The sequence below is a fragment of the Pongo pygmaeus genome, chromosome 15 (genome assembly GCF_028885625.2).
Source record: "Pongo pygmaeus isolate AG05252 chromosome 15, NHGRI_mPonPyg2-v2.0_pri, whole genome shotgun sequence".
NCBI lineage: Eukaryota > Metazoa > Chordata > Mammalia > Primates > Hominidae > Pongo > Pongo pygmaeus.
The window spans coordinates 33,482,618-33,508,620 of record NC_072388.2 but is presented as its reverse complement, the minus strand read 5'-3'; the positions used below and the strand labels follow the sequence as shown (position 1 = coordinate 33,508,620).

Genomic DNA, 26,003 nt, shown 5'->3' with positions numbered 1-26,003 from the left:
AAATACTTTAAGCAAAATACAATTTACAGTTGAAAAACATCTACAAGAAAAGTAGCAAGATTTAGTCTGCCTAGATTTACAGGTTAAACAAATAAACAGGGTGAAGGTTAGTCCCCTTTAATCTCACTATATTCTAAATTATGTTGGTTTATCATGTACTCAAGATTGAACTGCTTCCCTAACAATGCAAACACTGTAACTGCAAGAACTAAAACTATAAAACTCTTAGAAGAAACATAGGCATTAATCTTCATGACCTTGGATTAGGCAATACTTTCTTTCTTTTTTTTTTTGAGACAGAGTCTTGCTCTGTCGCCAGGCTGGAGTGCAGTGGCACGATCTCAGCTTACTGCAACCTCCGCCTCCCGAGTAGCTGGTACGACAGGCACCCACCACCACACCCAGCTAATTTTTGTATTTTTAGTAGAGACAGAGTTTCACCATGTTGGCCAGGATGGTCTCGATCTCTTGACCTTGTGATCTGCCCACCTTGGCCTCCCAAAGTTCTGGGATTATAGGCGTGAGCCACCACACCCGGCCCCTAGGCAATGATTTCTTAGATTAGACACCAAAAGCACAGGCAACAAAAGAAAAAATAAATTGGACTTCATCAAAACTAAAACTTCCATGCCTCAAAGGATATCATCAAAACACTGAAAAGAGAATCCAAAGCCTGGGAGAAAATACTTACAGATTACACTTTACTAGATCTGATAAAGATCTAGTATTTGGTATATAGTTAAAAATTATAATTCAGCTGGGTGTGATGGCTCACACCTGTAATCCCAGCACTTTGGGAGGCCGAGGCGGGCAGATCACGAGGTCAGGAGTTCGAGACCAGCCTGACTAATATGGTGAAACCCCGTCTCTACCAGAAATACAAAAATGAGCCAGGCATGGTGGTGCACGCCCGTAATCCCAGCTACTCAGGAGGCTGAGGCAGGAGAATCGCTTGAACCCAGGAGGTGGAGGTTGCAGTGAGCCAAGATCATGCCACTGCACTCCAGCCTGGGCAACAGGGCGAGACTCTGTCTCAAAAAAAAATAAATAAAATAACAACTCAACAATAATAATAAAAAATAATTAAAAATGGGCACTTTGGGAGGCTGAGGTCAGGCGTTCAAGACCAGCCTGAACAACATGGTGAAACCCTGTCTCTAGTAAAAACACAAAAGTTAGCCGGGCGTGGTGGCACGTGCCTGTAATCCCAGCTACTCAGGAGGCTGAGGCAGGAGAATCGCTTGAACCTGGGAGGTGGACGTTGCAGTGAACTGAGATCACGCCACTGCACCACTCCAGCCTGGGCAACAAAGCGAGACTCCATCTCAAAAAATAAAAAAAAAAAGAAAAGAAAAGAAATAGACATTTCTTCAAAGAAGATATACAAATGGCCAATAAATATATTAAAGGATATTCAACATCATGCATCATTAACAAATGCAAATCAAAACTACAAGATACTGGGCCAGGTGCAGTGGCTCAGGCCTGTAATCTCAGCACTTTGGGAGGCCAAGGCAGGCAGATCACCTGAGGTCAGGAGTTTGAGACCCGCCTGGCCAACATGGCGAAAACTCGTCTCTAGTAAAAATACGAAAAAGAAAAAAAATTAGCAAGGCATGGTGGTGCGCACCTGCAGTCCCAGCTACTCAGGAGTCTGAGCCACGAGAATTGCTTGAACCCGGGAGGCAGAGGTTGCAGTGAGCTGAGATCATGCCACTGCACTCCAGCCTCGGTGACAGTGAGACTCCACCTAAAAAAAAAAAAAAAAAAACAAAGAAACTACAAGATACCACGTCCTGCATTTCTTACATGACCAAAACAAACAAAAAAAGATACCACTTCACACCTGCTAGGATGACTATAATCAAAAAGACAAATAACAAGTATTCATGAGGATGTGGAGACATTGGAACCTTTATACACAGCTGATGAGAATGCAAAATGGTGCAGCTGCTTTAGAAAACAGTTGGGAAGTTCAAAAGATTAAACACAGAGTTACCATATGACTCACCAATTCTACTCTTAGGTATATAGCCAAAAGAAATTAAAACATATGTCCACACAAAAACTTGTGCCCAAATGTTCATAGTAGCATTACTCATAATAGCCAAGAAGTGGTAACAACCCAAAGGTCCATCAACTACAGAACAAATAAATAAAATGTTGCATATCCATACAATGGAACACGATTTGGCAATAAAAGGGAATGAAATACTGATTCTTGCTACAAAATGGATGAACTTTGAAACACTATGCTAAGTGAAAATACGAAATGTCTGGAATAGGTAAATTCATAAAGATAGAAAGAAGGCCAGACATGGTGGCTCACACCTGTAATCCCAGCACTTTGGGAGGACTGCCTGAGGCCAGGAGTTCAAGACCAGCCTGAGCAACACAGTGAGAACCTGTTTCTATTGAAAAAATAATAATAATAATAATAAAATTAGCTGGGCCTGGTGGTATGTGCCTGCAGTTCTAGCTACTTGGAAGGCTGAGGCAGAGGACCACTTGAGCCCAGGAGGTCAAGCCTGCAGTGAGATATGACTGCATCCTTACCCTCCAGCTTGGGCAACACAAGTACCTGTCTCAAAAAAAAAAAAAAAAGAAAATGAAAGAAAAAAGGAAAAGACAGAATGAAGACTAGTGGTTGCCAGGGACCAACGGCAGGAAGAAACTGGGAGTTAGTGCTAATGGGTATGAGGTTTCTTCAAGAAAAATGAAAATGTCCTGGAATAGGATAGTGGTGATGATTGCAAAACTTTGTGTATACAGTAAAAACCAGTGAATTGTACACTTTAAAAGGGTGAATATTACGGTATATAAATATTATATTTCTCAATAAAAAAGAAAAAATATATAACCATTAAAGAATTGAGACATGACTTGGCCAAGTCTCCAATTGTGCCAAAAGCAAAATCTAGGCGGCATGGTGGTTTATACCTGTAATCCCAACATTTTGGGAGGCCACAGCAGGCAGATCACTTAAGCCCAGGAGTTCAAGACCAGCCGGGGCAACATGACAAAACCTCGTCTCCACACACAAAAAAAAAAAAAAAAAAAAAAAAAATTAGCTGGACTTGGTGGCATGTGTCTGTAGTCCCAGCTACTCAGAAGGCTGAGGTTGGGGGGTGTCTTGAGCCCAGGGACTTTATAGTCCCCAGTTCCACTTAGCACATCTTGTAATCATACTTCCTCATTATTAAGATGCCAGAAACTGTAAGATGAAACACTGGTTTAGGAATAAATAACTTTTAAGCAAAAAAACAAATAAAAAAGTATACTATTTCAGTAACCAACAAAATCGTACATTAATCCATATAGTTCCATACCATAATCTTGTTTTGGAATCACAATTAACATGTAAGTATACACTTTCATATCTGAGTTGAAGGCTGTTCTGTTCTAAATCACTTTTGGCCATAACAGTTCTGTACATCCTCATGGTGACATATTACACACCACTCTCCTTAGAGCCTGTGCTATTCATCTTCACTTTTATAACACTTTTAGGACCAACAGCATGACACTAAGGTTGAAAAATACTGGGGTTTACCTGTATTTCACATCTGATTATTGCTTTTTCTTTCTTTGAATTATGCCATTCTGGAAGTTAGTCAACTTTGCTTGAATGTCTATGGGAAGGTACTGGCAGGTGGAAGTTTGCAGGCTCAGTGGCAACTTTTCAAAATGCAAAAATCAGTCATAACAACCTCTTATTGCTTTAAAATTCTGTATCTTAGTCTTAGAAAAGCAACTTCCACTGTCTTTTATTACACTGTCAGGAAACCTTTGGCAAATATTTAAAGTTAAGATTTAGGTTAAAACTACAAATTTACAAGAGAAAAACAACCCCATTAAAAAGTGGGCAAAGGACATGAACAGAAACTTCACAAAAGAAGACAAATATGTGGACAAAAAGCATATGAAAAAAAGCTCAATATCACTGATCATTAGAGAAACGCAAATCAAAACCACAATGAGATACCATTTCACACCAGTCAGAATGGCTATTACTGAAAAGTCAAAAAATAATACATGCTGGTGAGGTTGCAGAGAAAAGGGAACACTTATACACTGTTGGTGGGAGTGTAAATGAGTTTAACCATTGTGGAAAGCAGTATGGAAATTTCTCAAAGTGCTAAAAGCAGAACTACCATTCAACCCAGCAATCCCATTACTGAGTATATACCCAGACAAGTAGAAATCATTCTACCATAAAAACACATGCAAATGAATGTTCACTGCAGTACTATTAACAATAGCAAAGACATGGAATCAACCTAAATGCCCATCAATGACAGATTGGATAAAGAAAATGTGGCACATATACAACATGGAGTACTATGCAGCCAAAAAAAGAACGAGATCATGTCTTTTGTAGGAACATGGATGGAGATGGAGGCTATTATCTTTAGCAAACTATTGCAGAAACAGAAATCCAAATACTACATGTTCTCACTTATAAGTGGGAACTAAATTATAAAAGCTTATGAACACAAATAAAGAAACAACAGACACTGGGGTCTACTTGAGGGGGGAGTGTGGGAGAAGGGAGAGGAGCAGAAAAGATTAACTATTGAGTACTGGGCTTAATACCTGCGTGATGAAATAATATGTATAACAAACCCCCTTGACAAATGTTTATGTATGTAACAAACCTTCCCATGTACCCCCAAGCTTAAAATAAAAGTTTTTTAAAAAAGATTTAGGTTAAAATTAAACAGTGTAACAGTGTGTGGAGCTACGAATATAACTAATTAAACTGAGGTGGCAATGTATAGCTAATTTTGTACACACCCAGGCAATGATAGTCACCAATAAATCTCTACATGGTGGCTGGCAAGTTTCTACTGACATCAGTTATAACACAGACTTCAGAAAAATTAAAATATAAAAAAGATTCATCTGAAAATTGAGAAAATAAAATATATTTACAACTAGAACTTTCTTTTTTTAGTTCCTTAATCTCTATCACCCTTAAGCTATAGGCTCTGAGATCAAGATATGTGATAATGGTGCTACTCCATAAACAATGAATGTAAAAAAGTTATTTTCTCATTAATGAACTTACAGAGAATACTAGATATATAATCAACCATTAATGTAAAAGGACTGAGAAAAATGTGTAATGTATAATGCAGAGAGTTCATAGGAAGAGCATAAATAACATGTACATCACTCCACAGACAAAAAATCTGGAAATCTCTTCAAAGATGGAAAAGACTTAAAACTTATAGAACTTCGAATTCCTAATTTTTCCTTTATGTACACTTATAGGTAATTGCATTAAGAGAAAGATAAGGAAGACAGAAAAGACAATGAAGAATATTCCCTTTCTGGAACTATTTCATTAAAGTTTGTCCCACAATTTAAAAAAATCTGTTTGACCTAAAAAATGGGGAAGAAACCATCCAGCCTTTTCACTTAGCGGACTCATGGCATAGGTGAGTGGCTGAAACAATCATGTAATAAGTAACCTTAAAGAAATGTGTTATATTTAGGCACCATTATACACTTTTGGTGGTAGTATAAATTACTACAATCATTTTGGAAAGCAATTTGGCAATATATAGTGAGATCTTTAAAAATATATATACCCTTTGACTAGAGTACGGTTTCTCAAAATCTATTCCAAAGACATCCTATGAAACACGCACAGAGGCTGTCTTCCAAGTATTACTTATTGTAGTGAAAAATGGAAAGCCTCATTTGTCTAACAACAGGTAAATGATTTAAAAATTATTGTACATCCACAAGACACAGAGTGTTATAAAATTATTTTAAAATATTTACCAAGAATGCTTTTTAACCTTTTTCCTTTCCTGATATTTTTAAAATTTTAAAGTAATATATACTCATGGTAAAAGAAAATTCAAAAAAATAAACAAAAACCAGAAATCCTCTCAATTCTCTTATACAGTATTCTATCCCCAATTCCCAAAGGTAACTACACTGTTAAATTGTGTGTGTGCATGTGTGTGTGTGTGTGTGTGTGTGTATGTATGTATGTGTTAAACTTCTAGAAATTTTTTGGGCATACACATACAAACTTATCTAACAAACATTTATCTATAGATGGGTAATTTTTTGCTTTGTTTTTAATATAAGTAGAGCAATTCTAAGCATGTTGTTTTTCATTTTGCTTCTTACACTTATATTCTGACAACTGTTCTACAGCAGCACATATTGGTTTACCTTATTCACAAAAATTAATATTTAAATATGTATTGGGCTTTAGATTGACAGATATTTAGGTTGTTTAGATTTTTCTGCTTACCAATAATGCAATAATGAACACATTTGAATACATTTCTTTATGTACTAGTGTTACTATGTCAGTTCCTAAAAGCAGAATTTCAGTATTTTAGATAATGAAAGTTACAGACAAATCATCCACCAAAAATATCACACTGATATCATCCTTCCTACCTCTTCAAACTATTCTAAACACTGAATATTACCAACTTTTAAAGATTTACCAATCTGGAAGATAAATATTTTAATCTGTGTATCTATAAATATGAGTAAAATTAAACCACTATTCCACTGCATGGTTCATCTTTTTCTTTTTTGTTTTCGAGACGGAGTCTCACTCTGTCGCCCAGGCTGGAGTGCAATGGCAAGATCTCAGCTCACTGCAACCTCCACCTCCCGGGTTCAAGCAATTCTCTTGACTCAGCCTCCCAAGTAGCTGGGATTACAGGCACCTGCCACCACACCCGGCTAATTTTTGCATTTTTAGTAGAGATGGGGTTTCACCGTGTTAGCCAGGCTGGTCTTCAACTCCTGACCTCAGGTGATCCACCCGCCTTGGCCTCCCAAAGTGCTGGGATTACAGGCGTGAGCCACCGTGCCCGGTCAGTTCATCTCTTTCTTATAGGCTTATAAGAGTCCTGATACAGTGAGGAAATTTGCTCTTTGTCACATATTGTAAACATTTTATTTACTTTTTATTTTTTGAGATGGAGTCTTGTTTTGTTGCCCAGGCTGGAGTGCAGTGACATGATCTCAGCTCACTAAAACCACCGCCTTCCAGGTTTAAGTGATTCTCCCGCCTCAGCCTCCCAAGTAGCTGGGACTACAGGTGTGCACCATCACGCCTGGCTAATTTTTTTGTATTTTTAGTAGAGATGGGGTTTCACCATGTTAGCCAGGCTGGTCTCGAACTCCTGACCTCAGGCAATCTGCCCGCCTCAGCCTCCCAAAGTGCTGGGATTACAGACGTGACCCACCATGCCTGGCCTACATTTTGCAGTTTGTTGTCTTTTAACAGTGTTTATGTTTTTTAGTTTAGTTTTGTTTTGTTTTTTACTGTCTAGCAAATTTTTCTATTCTTCCCATTAGGGTTCCTCAATTTTATATATGCTTCAATTTCAAATATAAAAATAATACATATGTATTTTACTACTCTTTTTATCTTTTTTTTTTTTTTTTTTTTGAGACAGAGTTTTGCTCTTGTTGCCCAGGCTGGAGTGCAATGGCACGATCTCGGCTCACTGCAACCTCCGCCTTCCAGGTTCAAGCAATTCTCCTGCCTCAGCCTCTCGAGTAGCTGGGATTACAGGCACATGCCACCACGCCCAACTAATTTTTGTATTTTTAGTAGAGACAGGGTTTCACCATGTTAGCCAGGCTGCTCTTGAACACCTGACCTCAGATGATCCACCCACCTTGGCCTCCCAAAGTGCTGGGATTACAGACATGAGCCACTGTGCCCAGCCAGCGGCAACAATTTTTAAGACATAGTTTAATTACAGATGAATGGCTATAGATTGCCAATGATAAGAGCCACAAGTCTGAAACCCAGGAGCTCTCTACAATCTAATTTTGATGTTATGACTGTTTTCTATAGATTTACTATACAAAATTAGCCTCAATTTTTTAATCTACAAAATAGAGATTAAAGTAACTGCTAATTGCAGCTGTGAGAAATGATAGTCTTATTAGAAACTAGTAGGGCATTTATAAATTGACAAATGGCTACCATATAGAAAAAAAAACTGCTTAGGTTAATTTATGAACATACTACGTTTGGAAAAAACAAATGTGAGTAATGAGTGATTAATATCTCTTGATATTGTATATTGATAATTTTCAAATATAAGGATATGACCCACAGGGAAATGACAGAGTGACCCCAAAGAGAAAGCAGAGACCCAGGAGAAGGTTAGCTAAAGGTTACACAAAACGGGAAAATCTGGCCCTGTATTGCAATCTTTCTTTTAATTCCTCACTTTTAATCGTTTTCTCCCAGCCTTGAAGAGCGACTTGTTAGTGATGAAAATAGTAAATCTTAGGGGAGCATGCAGTTGGTCACTGTGGCACCCTGAAGACCTTAGTTTTAGAGGAAGAAAAACTGAGGAGCTAAGAGCCCCAAGAAGGTCATAAATGGGTACAATAAATATTTCTAGAGATGTGGAATAACAAAGTAAAACTTATACTTACAAATTGAGATTCACGAACTTTAGGAAACATTTTGGCAACATTGAGACCATCAATGACAACATCAAAAGGAGGACAAGATTTTATGAAGTTCTTAAATCTCTTAAGTTCCTAATAAAGAAATGTCAGACAAAACATTAATAAGAACTTAGTAAGGACTTTATTATAAACACACTGCAGTGACCTTTATTATTGTTTTGACAATTCAAAATATTCATCCCTTAAAAATATACACGCACGCACGCACACACACACACACACACACACACACACACACAGATACTCTAAAAATGAAATCTGAAAAAGCCAGTCTAATGGATGCAACTGCATACAATTATCTAATACACTTTATAATCTCATAGTGCTTTATACTTCACAAAGCACTTTCATATGTAATTTCATTTGATCTGCAGCTGGCCTATCTAGACTTCTAAATTAACCCACATGATAGTTATGATAAGAATGAACTGGCGGTTCCAAGATGGCCGAATAGGAACAGCTCCAGTCCACAGCTCCCAGCGTGAGCGATGCAGAAGACGGGTGATTTCTGCAGTTCCAACTGAGCTTTGAAGAGAGTAGTGGTTCTCCCAGCACGGAGTTTGAGATCTGAGAATGGACAGACTGCCTCCTCAAGTGGGTCCCTTACCCCCGAGTAGCCTAACTGGGAGGCACCCCTCAGTAGGGGCAGACTGACACCTCACACGGCCGGGTACCCCTCTGAGACGAAGCTTCCAGAGGAATGATCAGGCAGCAACATTTGCTGTTCAGCAATATTTGCTGTTCTGCAGCCTCCGCTGCTGATACCCAGGCAAACAGGGTCTGGAGTGGACCTCCAGCAAACTCCAGCAGACCTGCAGCTGAGGGTCCTGACTGTTAGAAGGAAAATTAACAAACAGAAAGGACATCCACACCAAAACCTCATCTGTATGTCAAAATCATCAAAGACCAAAGGTAGATAAAACCACAAAGATGGGGAAAAAACAGAGCAGAGAAGCTGAAAATTCTAAAAATCAGAGCACCTCTCCCCATCCAAGGGATGCAGCTCCTTGCCAGCAACGGAACAAAGCTTTGACGATGACTTTGACGAGTTGAGAGAAGAAGGCTTCAGACGATCAAACTTCTCCAAGCTAAAGAAGGAAGTTCGAACCCACTGCAAAGAAGCTAAAAACCTTGAAAAAAGATTAGACGAATGGCTAACTAGAATAACCAGTGTAGAGAAGTCCTTAAATGACCTGATGGAGCTGAAAACCATGGCACAAGAACTACGTGACGAATGCACAAGCTTCAGTAGCCGATTCAATCAACTGGAAGAAAGAGTATCAGTGATGGAAGATGAAATGAATGAAATGAAGCGAGATGAGAAGTTTAGAGAAAAAAGAGGAAAAAGAAACGAACAAAGCCTCCAAGAAATATGGGACTATGTGAAAAGACCAAATCTACGTCTGATTGGTGCACCTGAAAGTGAGGGGGAGAATGGAACCAAGTTGGAAAACACTGCAGGATATTATCCAGGAGAACTTCCCCAACCTAGCAAGGCAGGCCACCATTCAAATTCAGAAAATACAGAGAATGCCACAAAGATACTCCTCAAGAAGAGCAACTCCAAGACACATAATTGTCAGATTCACTAAAGTTGAAATGAAGGAAAAAATGTTAAGGGCAGCTAGAGAGAAAGGTTGGGTTACCCACAAAGGGAAGCCCATCAGACTAAAGCTGATCTCTTGGCAGAAACTCTACAAGCCAGAAGAGAGTGGGGACCAATACTCAACATTCTTAAAGAAAAGAATTCTCAACCCAGAATTTCCTATCCAGCCAAACTAAGCTTCATAAGTGAAGGAGAAATAAAATCCTTTACAGACAAGCAAATGCTGAGAGATTTTGTCACCACCAGGCCTGCCCTAAAAGAGCTTCTGAAGGAAGCACTAAACATGGCAAGGAACAACCGGTACCAGCCACTGCAAAAACATGCCAAAACGTAAAGACCATCGATGCTAGGAAGAAACTGCATCAACTAATGAGCAAAATAACCAGCTAACATCACAATGACATGATCAAATTCACACATAACAATATTAACCTTAAATGTAAATGGGCTAAATGCTCCAATTAAAAGACACAGTCTGGCAAACTGGATAAAGAGTCAAGACCCATCAGTGTTGCTGTATTCAGGAGACCCATCTCACATGCAGAGACACACATAGGCTCAAAATAAAGGGATGGAAGAAGATCTACCAAGCAAATGGAAAACAAAAAAAGGCAGAGGCTGCAATCCTAGCCTCTGATAAAACAGATGTTAAACCAACAAAGATCAAAAGAGACAAAGAAGGCCATTACATAATGGTAAGTAAAGGGATCAATTCAACAAGAAGAGCTAACTATCCTAAATATATATGCACCCAATACAGGAGCACCCAGATTCATAAAGCAAGTCCTTAGAGACTTACAAAGAGACTTAGACTCCCAAACAATAATAATGGGAGACTTTAACACCCCACTGTCAACATTAGACAGATCAACGAGACAGAAAGTTAACAAGGATATCCAGGAATTGAACTCAGCTCTGCACCAAGCGGACCTAATAGACATCTACGGAACTCTCCACCCCAAATCAACAGAATTTACATTCTTCTCAGCACCACATCGCACTTATTCCAAAATTGACCACATCGTTGGAAGTAAAGCACTCCTCAGCAAATGTAAAAGAACAGAAATTATAACAAACTGTCTCTCAGACCACAGTGCAATCAAACTAGAACTCAGGATTAAGAAACTCACTCAAAACTGCTCAACTACATGGAAACTGAACAACCTGCTCCTGAATGACTACTGGGTACATAACGAAATGAAGGCAGAAATAAAGATGTTCCTTGAAACCAATGAGAACAAAGACACAACATACCAGAATCTCTGGGACACATTCAAAGCAGTGTGTAGAGGGAAATTTATAGCACTAAATGCCCACAAGAGAAAGCAGGAAAGATCTAAAATTGACACCCTAACATCACAATTAAAAGAACTAGAGAAGCAAGAGCAAACACATTCAAAAGCTAGCAGAAGGCAAGAAATAACTAAGATCAGAACAGAACTGAAAGAGATAGACACAAAAAACCCTTCAAAAAAATCAATGAATCTAGGAGCTGGTTTTTTGAAAGATCAACAAAATTGATAGACTGCTAGAAAGACTAATAAAGAAGAAAAGAGAGAAGAATCAAATAGATGCAATAAAAAATGATACAGGGGATATCACCACCGATCCCACAGAAACACAAACTACCATCAGAGAATACTATAAACACCTCTACGCAAATAAACTAGAAAATCTAGAAGAAATGGATAAATTCCTGGACACATACACCCTCCCAAGACTAAACCAGGAAGAAGTTGACTCTCTGAATAGACCAATAACAGGCTCTGAAATTGAGGCAATAATTAATAGCCTACAAATCAAAAAAAGTCCAGAACCAGACGGATTCACAGCCGAATTCTATCAGAGGTACAAGGAGGAGCTGGTACCATTCCTTCTGAAACTATTCCAATCAATAGAAAAAGAGGGAATCCTCCCTAACTCATTTTATGAGGCCAACATCATCCTGATACCAAAGTCTGGCAGAGACACAACAAAAAAAGAGAATTTTAGACCAATATCCCTGATGAACATCGATGGAAAAATCCTCAATAAAATACTGGCAAACTGAATCCAGCAGCACATCAAAAAGCTTATCCACCACGATCAAGTGGGCTTCATCCCTGGGATGCAAGGCTGGTTCAACATACGCATATCAATAAATGTATTCTAGCATATAAACAGAACCAAAGACAAAAACCACATGATTATCTCAATAGATGCAGAAAAGGCCTTTGACAAAATTCAACAGCCCTTCATCCTAAAAACTCTCAATAAATTCGGTATTGATGGGACGTATCTCAAAATAATAAGAGCTATTTATGACAAACCCACAGCCAATGTCATACTGAATGGGCAAAAACTGGAAGCATTCCCTTTGAAAACTGGCACAAGACAGGGATGACCTCTCTCACCACTCCTATTCAACATAGTGTTGGAAGTTCTGGCCAGGGCAATTAGGCAGGAGAAAGAAATAAAGGGTATTCAATTAGGAAAAGAAGAAGTCAAATTGTCCCTGTTTGCAGATGACATGATAGTATATCTAGAAAACCCCATTGTCTCAGCCCAAAATCTCCTTAAGCTGATAAGCAACTTCAGCAAAGTCTCAGGATACAAAATCAATGTGCAAAAATCACAAGCATTCTTATACATCAATAACAGACAAACAGAGAGCCAAATCATGAGTGAACTCCCATTCACAATTGCTTCAAAGAGAATCAAATACCTAGGAATCCAACTTACAAGGGATGTGAAAGACCTCTTCAAGGAGAACTACAAACCACTGCTCAAGGAAATAAAAGAGGATACAAACAAATGGAAGAACATTCCATGCTCATGGGTAGGAAGAATCAATATCATGAAAATGGCCATCCTTCCCAAGGTAATTTACAGATTCAATGCCATCCCCATCAAGCTACCAATGACTTTCTTCACAGAATTGGAAAAAACTACTTTAAAGTTCATATGGAACCAAAAAAGAGCCCGCATCGCCAAGTCAATCCTAAGCCAAAAGAACAAAGCTGGAGGCATCAAGCTACCTGACTTCAAACTATACTACAAGGCTACAGTAACCAAAACAGCATGGTACTGGTACCAAAACAGAGATATAGATCAATGGAACAGAACAGAGCCGTGAGAAATAATGCCACATATCTACAAGTATCTGATCTTTGACAAACCTGACAAAAACAAGAAATGGGGAAAGGATTCCCTATTTAATAAATGGTGCTGGGAAAACTGGCTAGCCATATGTAGAAAGCTGAAACTGGATCCCTTCCTTACACCTTATACAAAAATCAATTCAAGATGGATTAAAGACTTAAATGTTAGACCTAAAACCATAAAAACCCTAGAAGAAAACCTAGGCATTACCATTCAGGACATAGGCATGGGCAAGGACTTCATGTCTAAAACACCAAAAGCAATGGCAACAAAAGCCAAAATTGACAAATGGGATCTAATTAAACTCAAGAGCTTCTGCACAGCAAAAGAAATTACCATCAGAGTGAACAGGCAACCTACAAAATGGGAGAAAATTTTCGCAACCTACTCATCTGACAAAGGGCTAATATCCAGAATCTACAATGAACTCAAACAAATTTACAAGAAAAAAACAAACAACCCCATCAAAAAGTGGGCGAAGGACATGAACAGACACTTCTCAAAAGAAGACATTTATGCAGCCAAAAAACACATGAAAAAATGCTCACCATCACTGGCCATCAGAGAAATGCAAATCAAAACCACAATGAGATGCCATCTCACACCAGTTAGAATGGCAATCATTAAAAAGTCAGGAAACAACAGGTGCTGGAGAGGATGTGGAGAAATAGGAACACTTTTACACTGTTGATGGGACTGTAAACTAGTTCAACCCTTCTGGAAATCAGTGTGGCGATTCCTCAGGGATCTAGAACTAGAAATTCCATTTGACCCAGCCATCCCGTTACTGGGTATATACCCAAAGGACTATAAATCATGCTGCTATAAAGACACATGCACACGTATGTTTATTGCGGCATTATTCACAATAGCAAAGACTTGGAACCAACCCAAATGTCCAACAATGATAGACTGGATTAAGAAAATGTGGCACATATACACCATGGAATACTATGCAGCCATAAAAAATGATGAGTTCACGTCCTTTGTAGGGACATGGATGAAATTGGAAATCATCATTCTCAGTAAACTATCGCAAGAACAAAAAACCAAACACCGCATATTCTCACTCATAGGTGGGAATTGAACAATGAGAACACATGGACACAGGAAGGGGAACATCACACTCTGGGGACTGTTGTGGGGTGGGGGGAGGGGGGAGGGATAGCATTGGGAGATATACCTAATGCTAGATGACAAGTTGGTGGGTGCAGCGCACCAGCATGGCGCGCACCTGTAATCCCAGCTACTTGGGAGGCTGAGGCAGGAGAATCACTTGAACCTGGGAGGCAAAGGTTGCAGTGAGCCAAGATTATACCACTGTACTCCAGCCTGGGCAACAGAGTGATACTCCATCTCAAAAAAAAAAAAAAATAAATAAGAAGTAAATATAGTCATAATTAATGCAAAGAAAGAAAATCTCCACAGAGACTGTAAACTAGAAAAATTAACAAAATGAACATTATAGAACCAAAAAGCACAAATGTGAAATAAAATATTCCTAGGGTGGATTTAACAGCAGATTGGAGATGGTAGAAGAAAGAGTCAGTTAACATGAAAGACAGGGCAACAAAAAATTACACAATTTAATGAAAGCAAAAAGATGAATTGGGTTATCAGTAACCTGTGGTACAATATCAAACAGATTAACATGTATAATTACGGTCTAGAAGGAGAGGATAGAAAGGACAGAGTAATAAAAAGTATTTGAATAGCCAAAACATCCCCAAATTTGGTGAAATACATAAGTTACCCAAGAAGCAGAGCAAACTCAAAGCAGAATAAACACAAAGAAAACCATAAGTAAAACTATAACTAGGCACATCATAGTAAAACTGATGAAAATCAAAAATAGAAAAATCTTAAAAGCAGTCAGAAAAAAAGGATACATAACATAAAAAGGAATAATGATACAAATGACAGTTTAGTTCTCATCAGACACAATGGAGCCAGAGAACATCTTTAGAAGGATGACAGACAACAAATAAAATAACAACAACAAAAAACTGCTTTCAATCCACAATTCTGTATCTAGTAAAAATATCCTTCAAAAATTGCCAAAAAAAATTAAGGTGAAATAAAGATATATTCAGGTAAATGAAAACAGATAATTCATCACCAGCAAGCCTGCAACATAAGGAATGCTAAAGCTGGCCAGTGCCATGGCTCATGCCTGTAATCCCAGCATTTTGAGAGGCCCAGGTAGGAGGATCACTTGAGGTCAGGAATTCAAGACCAGCCTGGGCAACACAGCAAGATACTGTCTCTACAAAAAAGAAAGAAGGCTGGGTGCGGTGGCTCATGCTTGTAATCCCAGCACTTTGGGAGGCCGAGGTAGGTGGATCACCTGAGGTCGGGAGTTCAAGACCAGCCTGACCAACATGGAGAAACCCCGTCTCTACTAAAAATACAAAATTAGCTGGGTGTGGTGGCACATGCCTGTAATCCCAGCTACTTGGGAGTCTGAGGCAGGAGAATTGCTTGAACCCGAGAGGCAGAGGTTGCCAAGATTGTGCCATTACACTCCAGCCTGGGCAACAAGAGTGAAACTCTGCCACAAAAAAAAAAAGAAAAAAGAAAAAGAAAAGAAAGAAAGAAATGCTAAAGCAATTTCTTCAGGCTGAAGGGAAATAATATCAGATGAAAACCTAGACTTGGAAGAAATGAAAAAACACCAAAAATAAAATGGTAAAGATGTGGGTATTTATAAAAAAGAATATACTTTTTTATTCTTTTAATTTCTTTAAAAGACATATGACTACTTAAAGCAAAAATTATCATAGCACTACATTATGGGGCTTAAAACATATACACATGTAATATATGTTTTAAGCTACAATAAAACAATAGCACAAAGACCAGGAAGTGGTATATGGAATTCTATTGCTATAATGTTCTTATATTTCATGTGAAATGGTTCAATATAAACTCTAAGTAGACTGAATTAAGGATTCAGATTGTAAAGTCCAAACCATACATTTAAAAAATAATGTAGATCTGTAGGCCAGAGTTGATAAAATTTTTTAAAAGTTTAAAAAAAAGTAAAAAGGTAGAGATAAAAGCCAATAGATGAATTAAATGACAAATTAAAAGAAATTCGATTAACCCAAAAGGAGAAACAGAAGAACAAAAAGCAGATGGGATAAATAGAAGACAAATAGCAAAATAAAATGTTTAAATCCAACCTTATAAAAAATGCTATCTATAATAGATGTACTTATCTTTAATACAGAATAAAGGGAAAGTGAAAAGTAGGGAAAAAGATGTATCATGCATCAATAAGCTTAAGAAACTTGGAATGGTGACACTAATGTTAGACAAAATAGACTTGAAGAAAAGGAATACTACAAAAAGAAGGGACATTTCATAATGATGACAGGATCAATACATCAAAGTCATATCATAAATAAGAATAGAGCTTCAAGATGTGGATAAAGGAAAAGCTGACGGAACAAAGAAGGAATAGTTAAATCTATAATTACAGATGGAGATTTCAACACTCTTCTCTGCATAATTGATTGAACAAGTAGATAAAAATCAGTAAGGACTTAGAAGACAAATCTATATCTGTAGGACACTATGCCCAACAATAGCAGACTATGTATTCCTTTTCAAGTGCACATGGAACATCTACCAAGACAGACCACAAGCTAGGCCATTGATATGGTTTGGCTTTGTGTCCCCACCCAAATCTCACCTTGAATTGTAATCCCCAGGTGTTGAAGGGAAGACCTAGTAAAAAGTGATTAGTTTATGGGGGTGGTTTCTTCCATGCAGTTCTCGTGATAGTGAGTGAATTCTCACGAGATCTGAAGGTTTTATAAACGGTAGTTTTTCCTGTGCTCTCACATACTCTCTTGCCTGCTGCCGTGTAAGACATGCCTGCTTCCCCTTCTGCCATCGTTGTAAGTTTCCTAAGGCCTCCCCAGCCATGCAGAACCTTGAGTCAATTAAACCACTTTTCTTTGTAAATTTACCCAGGCTCAGGCAGTTCTTTATAGCAGTGTGAGAATAGACTAACCATAAAATAAGTTTCAATACATTTCAAAATACTGAGATCTTAAAGAGTATAGTTGCTGATACACACATACACACACACACACACTTAAACAAAAAACCACTAGCAGTAAAATATCTATAAAAGCCCCAAGTATTCCTAAATACACTTCTCAATAACCCAAGGTCAAAAAAATTACAAAGGGAATTAGGAAATATTTTGAACTAAGTGATAATAAAAATTACGTATCAAAATTCATGGGATGCAGTATACTAGTACTTAGCAGGAAATACATAGCTTTAAATACTTATATATATAAAAAAAAGAAAGGTCATAAAACATTGACCTAAGTTTTCAACCTAAAAAGGTAGAAAAAGAAGAGCAAATTAAATTTCAAAGAAAGTAGAATAATAATAAGCAGAAATCAAAGAAATAGGAAAAGCTAATAAGGCAAAAAGTTGAAAAAAAAAATGAATGAACCTCAATCCCTATTTCACATCACACACACAAAATATTTCTAAATAGTTCATAAACCTAAAAGCCAAAACTATGAAAATTCTAGAAGAAAACAGGAAAATTCTCAGCAACATCAGAATAGGCATAAATTTCTTGGGCAACATATAAAGTCATCACTAATAGTCACATACGGGGGTCCTTGATACAATACCCTTGAAAAGGTTACAAGATAATTTTTGTAACATTCTTGCCAAAAATACCAACCTGAATCTTATCATAAGGAAATATCAGATAAACCCAAATTGAACATGTTACAAAATAATAGGCCTATGCTTTTTTATTATTATTATTTTTAAGCTGAGGTCTAAGAAAGACAAAGAAAACTGAGATTAAAAGAAACCAAAGAAACATGACAACTAAACCCAATGTGTGGTCATAGTTTGGATCTAGAGGAAGGAAAAGCTTGTTACGGACATTATTGGGACAAGTGACAAAACCTGAGTATCAACTCGCGATTAGATAATCTTATTATATCAATGTTACAAAGATGAAGAACTCCCTTTGGTCCAATAACTATTATAAAATACTCAACATCATTAGTCTTTAGGAAAATGCAAATTTAAAACCATAGCAAGATATCATTATATACCCACTAGAATGGGCGAAATTAAAAAGACTGACCCATAACAAGTATGTGGAGCAACTGGAATTTCCAAACATTGCTGGTGGGAATGCAGGATGGTACGACCACTTTGGAAAATAATTCAGCAGTTTCTTACAAAGTTAAACATATATTTATCATATAACTGAGCAGTCCCATTTATGAGTATTCACAGAAGAAATAAGAAAATACACACCCACGCAAAGACTTATATGTGAATGTTAACAGTGGCTTCATTCCTAATTGCCAAAAACTGAAAACAATTCAAGTGTCTATTAACTAATGAATGAATGGGGGAAAAATGTGTTAAAGCCAGTTGCTTTAATACTCCCTTTCTTCTAATCCTTAGAAAATATTATCTGGTGTCTGCAGCACATGGATACAGTTAACATGTGACGATCACTACTTGTTATGCAAAGTTCTGAGTATGCATTATTGTTTTCCACTTATTTCTTCTTATTTGCTAGAGTAGGACATTAAGTGAGAAAGGTCTTTGTGAATTCAGTATTAAAGCAACTGGCTTTAGTCATAGCAGATGTGGAAAAACAGGGGAATACCAGCTCTTTTGGTTGGAAGCAGTGCTCTTAACATGGGAACAACAATAAAAAATCCATCTCTGTATCTAATTACTTCCTGTGCATTCTTTAAACCATGGAAGCCAAATAGATCCTAAATAAGAACATTAACATGACTGCCTTAATGTAGCTAGGGGAAAATGAAGCCACATGGCTAAAAAGTATCATTGTAACCTAACAACTAACATGGAGGCTAGAGAAATTTTAAACCGGCAACAGTACTGTAAACTAAAGAGAAGAGAAGTTTGGGAGAGTTCTCCAAACCAAATGACCAATGGTAATCAATGGTAATTTATTGAGACAAACTATCTTAGCGCATTTCTCCAGCTCTAGAGACAATAAAGAGTAGAGGTGACTCAAAGTAAAGCAGAAAAAATACTTTAACTCAATTTTAGGAAAAAGGGCTGCATTAAACAGAAAAAACAGTGATGGTCTCCTTACCACATGTCAAACATCTCTCAAGCAAGTTTACTTTACCACTCAATCCAGGTGGTCCATTAGCTGTTTTCTTCTATCCTAATAAAATAATTAACCTTCAAGGCAGGAGAGTTAGGCGAATACAGCATCTTTGGACACTTTATCATCTAAAGAGAAGTGGTATAAGCAGGTAACGGGACTGAAAGTAAGATAAGACAAGTACATGACACCAAGGAATAATCTTTCATAAGCTGTTCAGAGAAGAATTATAAATGGCATCTGACTTGATAAGCCACAGTGGAAAAATGCCCCATCTTCATGTAGCTTACCAGATAAACTGGATTAATATCCAGATGAGTCTAGATCCAAAAGGTGGAAACTGCCAGCATCCGAAGGGACAATGAAGGGGTAAGTACACTCTGCCCATCTACCTAATGGCATATGCTGAGCATTAATGGATCTCTTTTCTCAAGGATAATTCAATACGGTGAAAAAGTCCATCACAGGCCAATGAAAGATACGTTAGGAGCTTTGCCTTAAAGATTCTGATAGGCCGGGCACAGTGGCTCACACCTATAATCCTAGCACTTTGGGAGGCCGAGGCCGGCAGATCACAAGGTCAAGAGATCGAGACCATCCTGCTCAACATGGTGAAACCCTGTCTCTACCAAAAATACCAAAAAAATTAGCTGGGCGTGGTGGCACGTGCCTGTAGTCCCAACTACTTGGGAGGCTGAGGCAGGAGAATCACTTGAATCCAGGAGGCAGAGGTTGCAGTGAGCCGAGATTGCACCACTGCTCTCCAGCCTGGCGACAGAGCGAGACTCCATCTCAAAAAAAAAAAAAAAAAGATTCAGATAAAAGCATGTTCTGAAACTCAACTACAATTTAGAAGACCTCTGCCTGGATCCCTCAAAGAAGAGGACAAATTCGGTTGCATCTATGAAGAAAGAGCAATAAGCTTTAAGGAGAGAATAGCAAGAGATGCAAAGAGATCCAAAAATGAAATAGAAATGAAAAAAATGCAACAGCAGAATTTAAATATGCTTTGAAAGCAGTAAAGATTAGAACTAATATACTAGAACATGTATTTCATGAAATGCAGCACAAATTTTGAGAAATTCTACTTCAGTGCAGAAGAAAAGAAGAAAAAGAATGTTAAGAGAAAGAACATTATAGATATGAGGGACAGAGAACACAGATCCAACTTTTAAGCCTCAGAAGGGTGCTCTCAAGGAATAAACCAAAACAAAAAGAAGAAGAATCTTTTTTTTTTTTTTAAATAAAACTTCCCCAAGATTAAAAAATACCTACTTTTTGGCTGGGTACACTGGCTCATGCCTGTAATCCCAGCACTTTGGGAGGCTGAGGTGGGTGGATCCACTGAGGCCAGGAGTTCAAGACCAGCCTGGCCAACATGGTGAAATCTTGTCTCTACAAAAAATACAAAAATTAGCTGGGTGTAGTGGCAGGTGCCTGTAATCCCAACTATTCAGGAGGCTGAGGAGAATTGCTTGAACCCAGGAGGCAGAGGTTGCAGTGAACCAAGATCATGCCACTGCACTCCAGTCTGGGAAACAGAGCAAGACTCTGTCTCCAAAAAAAACCTTACATTTTAAAGGACACATGACATGAGATTCCAGGAAACAATGAAAAAAATCACCTAATCATCTCCTCACAAAATGTTTAATTGTGAGGTTAAAGAAAAAAATCCTACACACTTCCAAGTCAAATAGATAATACCATAAACTCACACAGCGCTTTCCATGTGCCATGTAGATCACAATGCTATTAAGAAACAAAAATTCTAAGCGCTTTACATTTACTAACTTTCTTATTGCTGTAACAATGGTATGAGGTAGATATTATCATTTTCCCCACTTAACAGATTAGGAGAATAAAGCATAGAGAAGTTAAGCAGATCACCTAACTAGTAAATGGTGAACTTGGGGTTCAAAACCCAGAAGTTCATTCTCTTGTATTATCCCTCAGAGCAACAAAAATCAAGCTGGACCCCAGCTACTCAGGAGGCTGAGGTAGGAAGATTGCCGGAGCCCAGGAGTTCCAGGTCAGTCTGGGCAACATAGTAAGACCCCATCTCAAAACAAAGAAATTCAAGCTAGAAATCCCAAAAGCCAGAAGACATCAAAACAACTATGTTTAAGGATCATGGAGTAGTTTACACATGGGGCCTAAACCTCTTGGCACATGCACTGTAACAGTATTTCCTTCTTCCTATACAGTACATTTTAATAGTGTGGCCTGTATTCTTAAGCAAGGCGTGCCAATCAAGACTGCTGCCCTTCCCTGCAAGGTACCTGCAAACAATGGGAGAGAAACTTTGCAAACGTCCTTCACGAGTTTTTTGGCTGGGAAATCCTACTTTCTTTGATGTGGTCTCCCTATTTTATTTAAGGAGATACATCACTCCTACTCCCCTACTCCCTCCCCAAAAGAGACTAATAAGGACTAATGGAATTTCACCTGGATATGTCTAATGAAGGATTTTTCTTTTTTCCTTATTTTTATTGATTTTAGTATTTCAACTTTTATTTCAGATACAGGGGATCCATGTGGAGGTTCGTTACATGGGTATACTGTACCCAGGTAGTGAACATAGTACCCAGTAGGTAGCTTTTCAACTCATACGCCACCCCTTCTAGCAGTCTGCAGTGTCTGTTGTTCCCATGTTTATGTCCATGTATGCTCAATGTTTAGCTCCCATTTATAAGTAAGAACTTGCAGTATCTGCTTTTCTCTTACTGAATTAATTTGCTTAGGATTATGGCGTCCAGCTCCATCCATGTTGCTGCGAAGGACATGACTTTGTTCTTTTTTATGGTTGCATAGCATTCCATGGTGTATAGTACCACATTTTCTTTATCCAGTCCACCACTGATTGGCACTAGGTTGATTCCACGTCTTTGCTATTGTGAGTAGCGCAGCAATGCACATATGAGTGGATGTGTCTTTTTGGTATAACGATCCATTTCCCTTTGGGTATACACCCAGCAGTGGATTCCTGAGTTAAATGGTTGCTCTGTTTTAAGTTATTTGAGAAATCTCCAAGCTGCTTTCCACAGTGGCTGAACTAATTTACATCCCATCAACAGTGTATAAGCATTCCCTTTTCTCTGCAGCCTCATACTGGTACAAAAACAGACATATAGACCAATGGAACAGAATGGAAAACTCAGAAATAAAGCTGCACACTCACATACACCTGATTTTCGACAAGGCCAACAAAAACAAGCAATAGGGAAAGGAATTCCTATTCAATAAATGGTGCTCAGATAACTGGCTAGTTATACGTAGCAGAATGAAACTGGACCCTTACATTTCACCACATATCAAAATTAACTCAAGATGGATTAAAGATTTAAATGTAAACCCTCAAACTATAAAAATCCTAGAAGAAAACCTAAGAAATACCCTTCTTGACATCAGCCTTGGCAAAGAATTTTTGGTTAAGTCCCCAAGAGCAACTGCAACAAAAACAAAAATTGACAAGTGGGACCTAATTAATTAACTAATTAAACTAAAGAGCCTCTGTATAGCAAAAGAAACTATTAAACAGACAACTTACGAAATACGAGAAAATATTTACAAACTGCACCCAACAATGGTCTAATATCCAGAATCTATAAGGAACTTAATTCAACAAGCAAAAAACAAACAACCCCATTAAAAACCAGGCAAAAGACATGAACAGACACTTCTCAAAAGAAGGCATACAAATGGCTAATAAACATATGAAAAAATGTTCAATATCACTAATCATCAGAGAAATGCAAATTAAAAGTACAATGAGATGCCATCTCAAACCAGTTAGAATGGCTATGATTAACACATCAAATAATAAGGTGTTTTTTTAACTGCAGGTCACAACACCTTATTAGGTCATGAGATCAATTTAATACAGTTGCAACCAGCATTTCAGGGAGAAATAAACAGAACTAAAATAGAGTGCAACAAATATAGCAAGAGTACATAATTTTTTTATGTATAAATTTTTTTCATTTATAAATGTGTTATTACATAAAATGTATATTGTATCTGTGTTGTGTTAAAAACCACTTAAAAGCCACTGGTAACAGGACTCTGTCACATATATAAAACATGATTTTGCCCCAGGGAACATTACTAACACATTTTATCAGAGGCCTATAATATTTACCTCTGGTAAGTTTATTAAAGAAAGAGCCAGAACCCAAGTTATAAAAATTAGCTCTAATAGATATTAGATATATCATAAAACTACAATAATCAAAATAGTGTCATACTGTTAGGTATGCAGATTAGTGAATCAGAACAGAAAGTCCAAAAAGAGACCTAAATATTTATACGAAGAATTTGGTATATGCTAAAAGTAACATCCCGCTTTATCCCTAGTGGGGTAAAATATGGGTTGTTAAACAAATGATGTTGACACAATTGGCTAATTAGCTGGGGAGGAAATTAAGTTGGAACTATACCTCACATCAGAAAAAAATTCCAAATGGATGAAAAATTTAGAGAAAAACAACAAAAGTGTAGGGAGCAAAAGGAAGTTTTTTGTGTTTGTTGGCTTTTCAATAACCTTGCAACAGAAAAAATCTTTCTAAATATGAAACCCAGGAGCCATAAAAGGAAAGTCTGATAAATTCAAATATTTTAAAATGTACATAGAGAAAAAAACATAAGCCTCAAAAATTGTAATTTAAATCACAGATGATTTTTCAAATAAAGAGCTCCTAAAATTAATATGAAAACAGTCAATAACTCAAAAAACGGACAAGACAGGAGCAGTTTGCAGAAAATAAATATAAGTGCCCTTAAACCTACGAAAATATGCTCCACCACACTCCAAGAAAATTGTAAATTAATTCTATACTGCAATTTTATTTTTTTACTTCATATAGGCAAAGATCGAAATGTTTGATAACACACTGAATCTTAAAGGTGTGGAGAAAGAATTCTCATATTTTGCTGATCAGAGTATATACTGTTAAAATTTCCATGAAGGCCAATCAAAATTAATATGCCTCCATTGTGCTAGCAATTCAATTTGTGGGAATCTATCTTACATCTATATTGGAATATGTGAGAAATTACAAATGTGTAAGGTGATTCACTGTGACACTTTAGTAATAGTGAAAGATTTGAAACAACTTAAATACTCATTAATAGAAGACTCAATGAATAATTAAATTATGGTCATTCCATACAGCTAGAAAGAAGAAAAAAGAGAAGAGGAAGAGGAGAGAGAGGAAGGAGAAAGAAGATAATCTATTTTTTAATCTTGAAATATAAAATGATAGCCCACCATCAACTACATGAAGGACTGAAAAAGTTTCCCTAAAAAATTCTCAGTCATCTAGAATCATGAGCTAAACATGCATGCTCCCTAGCAGTTAGGTATCATTTCCAAGTATTAATACATTATCCTGCAAATTCCAGATAGAACAGAATTTACTTACAAGTTTAAAGTTATTTCTTAAATCTTGTCTGATCTTTGGAGAAACAGATCTAACTCAGGTAAAGATAGTTTAGAAATTAAATTTCTAGACAGAATCAGCTATATTATTTTTAATCCCACTCTTCTTCCTTTTCATATCATATTCTGACAGATTTATGGAGAATAGCTCAAAGAAAGGGCAAAAGGCAATATATTTTTAATTATAAAATCTTGCTCCTAAATTAGAAAGAAACAAATCAGGCCAAAAAATAAAAAATAAAAAAGGCAGTAACACAGCCTGAGTCCTGCAAACCCCAAAATGCTGTTAACTACTTAAAAAAAAGAAAAAATTCTGCTTTCATTCAAGGAGTTTGTCCATGCTTACACACCCTGGAAATCCCCTCTGCTTCACACCTAACCCAGAACCTGCTCTAAAGTGCCAACACAGTGCCTAACTTCCCTTCGTCCTTGGAAGGAAATGTGTAGAAAATTTAAGCCCCTTCACTGATCAAATCGCTTCACTTTTCTGGGCCTTACGTTCCTCAGGAATATAGTGGGGCTATTAACACATACTTCGAAGGGCTGTTGTAAGGACTCAATAAAATTAAATGATTTGACTGTAAAAAGTCTATACTATAAAAGCCCCTGTATGTGCTTTAGGTAAATAATAATACCACAAGTTTTACCAATAGTTTGTCAATATTTATAACTCTTTGGGTTTTAACACTGGATACCAGGAAAGTAACTTTTCCTGCTTCCTGTTCCTGACTGAGAGATGGGCTCCGGTCTTCACATGGCAGTAGAGTAGATGAATCCCTGAAAGGACCCATAACCTAACTGCTTCCACATGTATAAGAAAAATATGTCTACATTTCAGTTGTTCCCAGGTATTCTGATTCAGGGGCCAAAAAGACCATTTAGCTTGTTGCCTTCAAAGGGCACTAGACTGAGGTAAGATCCATCCCTTTGTAGTATGCATGTATGCATGGTTCATAAATCATGTTTCTTGGCTGAGGATTGCCTATAGTGCATCCTTAAGGATTACTTTATGCTTTACAATGTGCATGTCTTCTGATCTGTCCTCAAAACAAACTTGTGAGAAAACTAAGATGCAGACAGAAAGACCAAATTAATGACAACAAAAAAATACAGAATCTTTATTTCTAATTCCCAGTTTACTAATGACTTCATTGAGTTGAATGAGCAGAAAAAATTTATCAGTCATTTGCAGA

The 26,003-nt window shown here is 37.4% G+C and overlaps 1 protein-coding gene across 18 annotated transcripts in view; it reads right to left on the bottom strand.

Annotated features, from left to right (window-relative positions):
* The window catches only part of PRORP (protein only RNase P catalytic subunit), a 141,971-nt gene that overhangs the window by 79,003 nt on the left and 36,965 nt on the right, over window positions 1-26,003 (bottom strand). For 10 of the 18 annotated variants that reach the window (XM_054447927.2, XM_063651544.1, XM_054447922.2 and 7 more), the window contains one exon: window positions 8,446-8,553. The exons of the other annotated variants lie outside the window; for them this stretch is intronic. In XM_054447927.2, coding sequence (XP_054303902.1) covers window positions 8,446-8,553 — 108 coding nt within the window. The remainder of the gene's footprint in view (window positions 1-8,445; window positions 8,554-26,003) is intronic. 18 annotated transcript variants of the gene reach the window in all.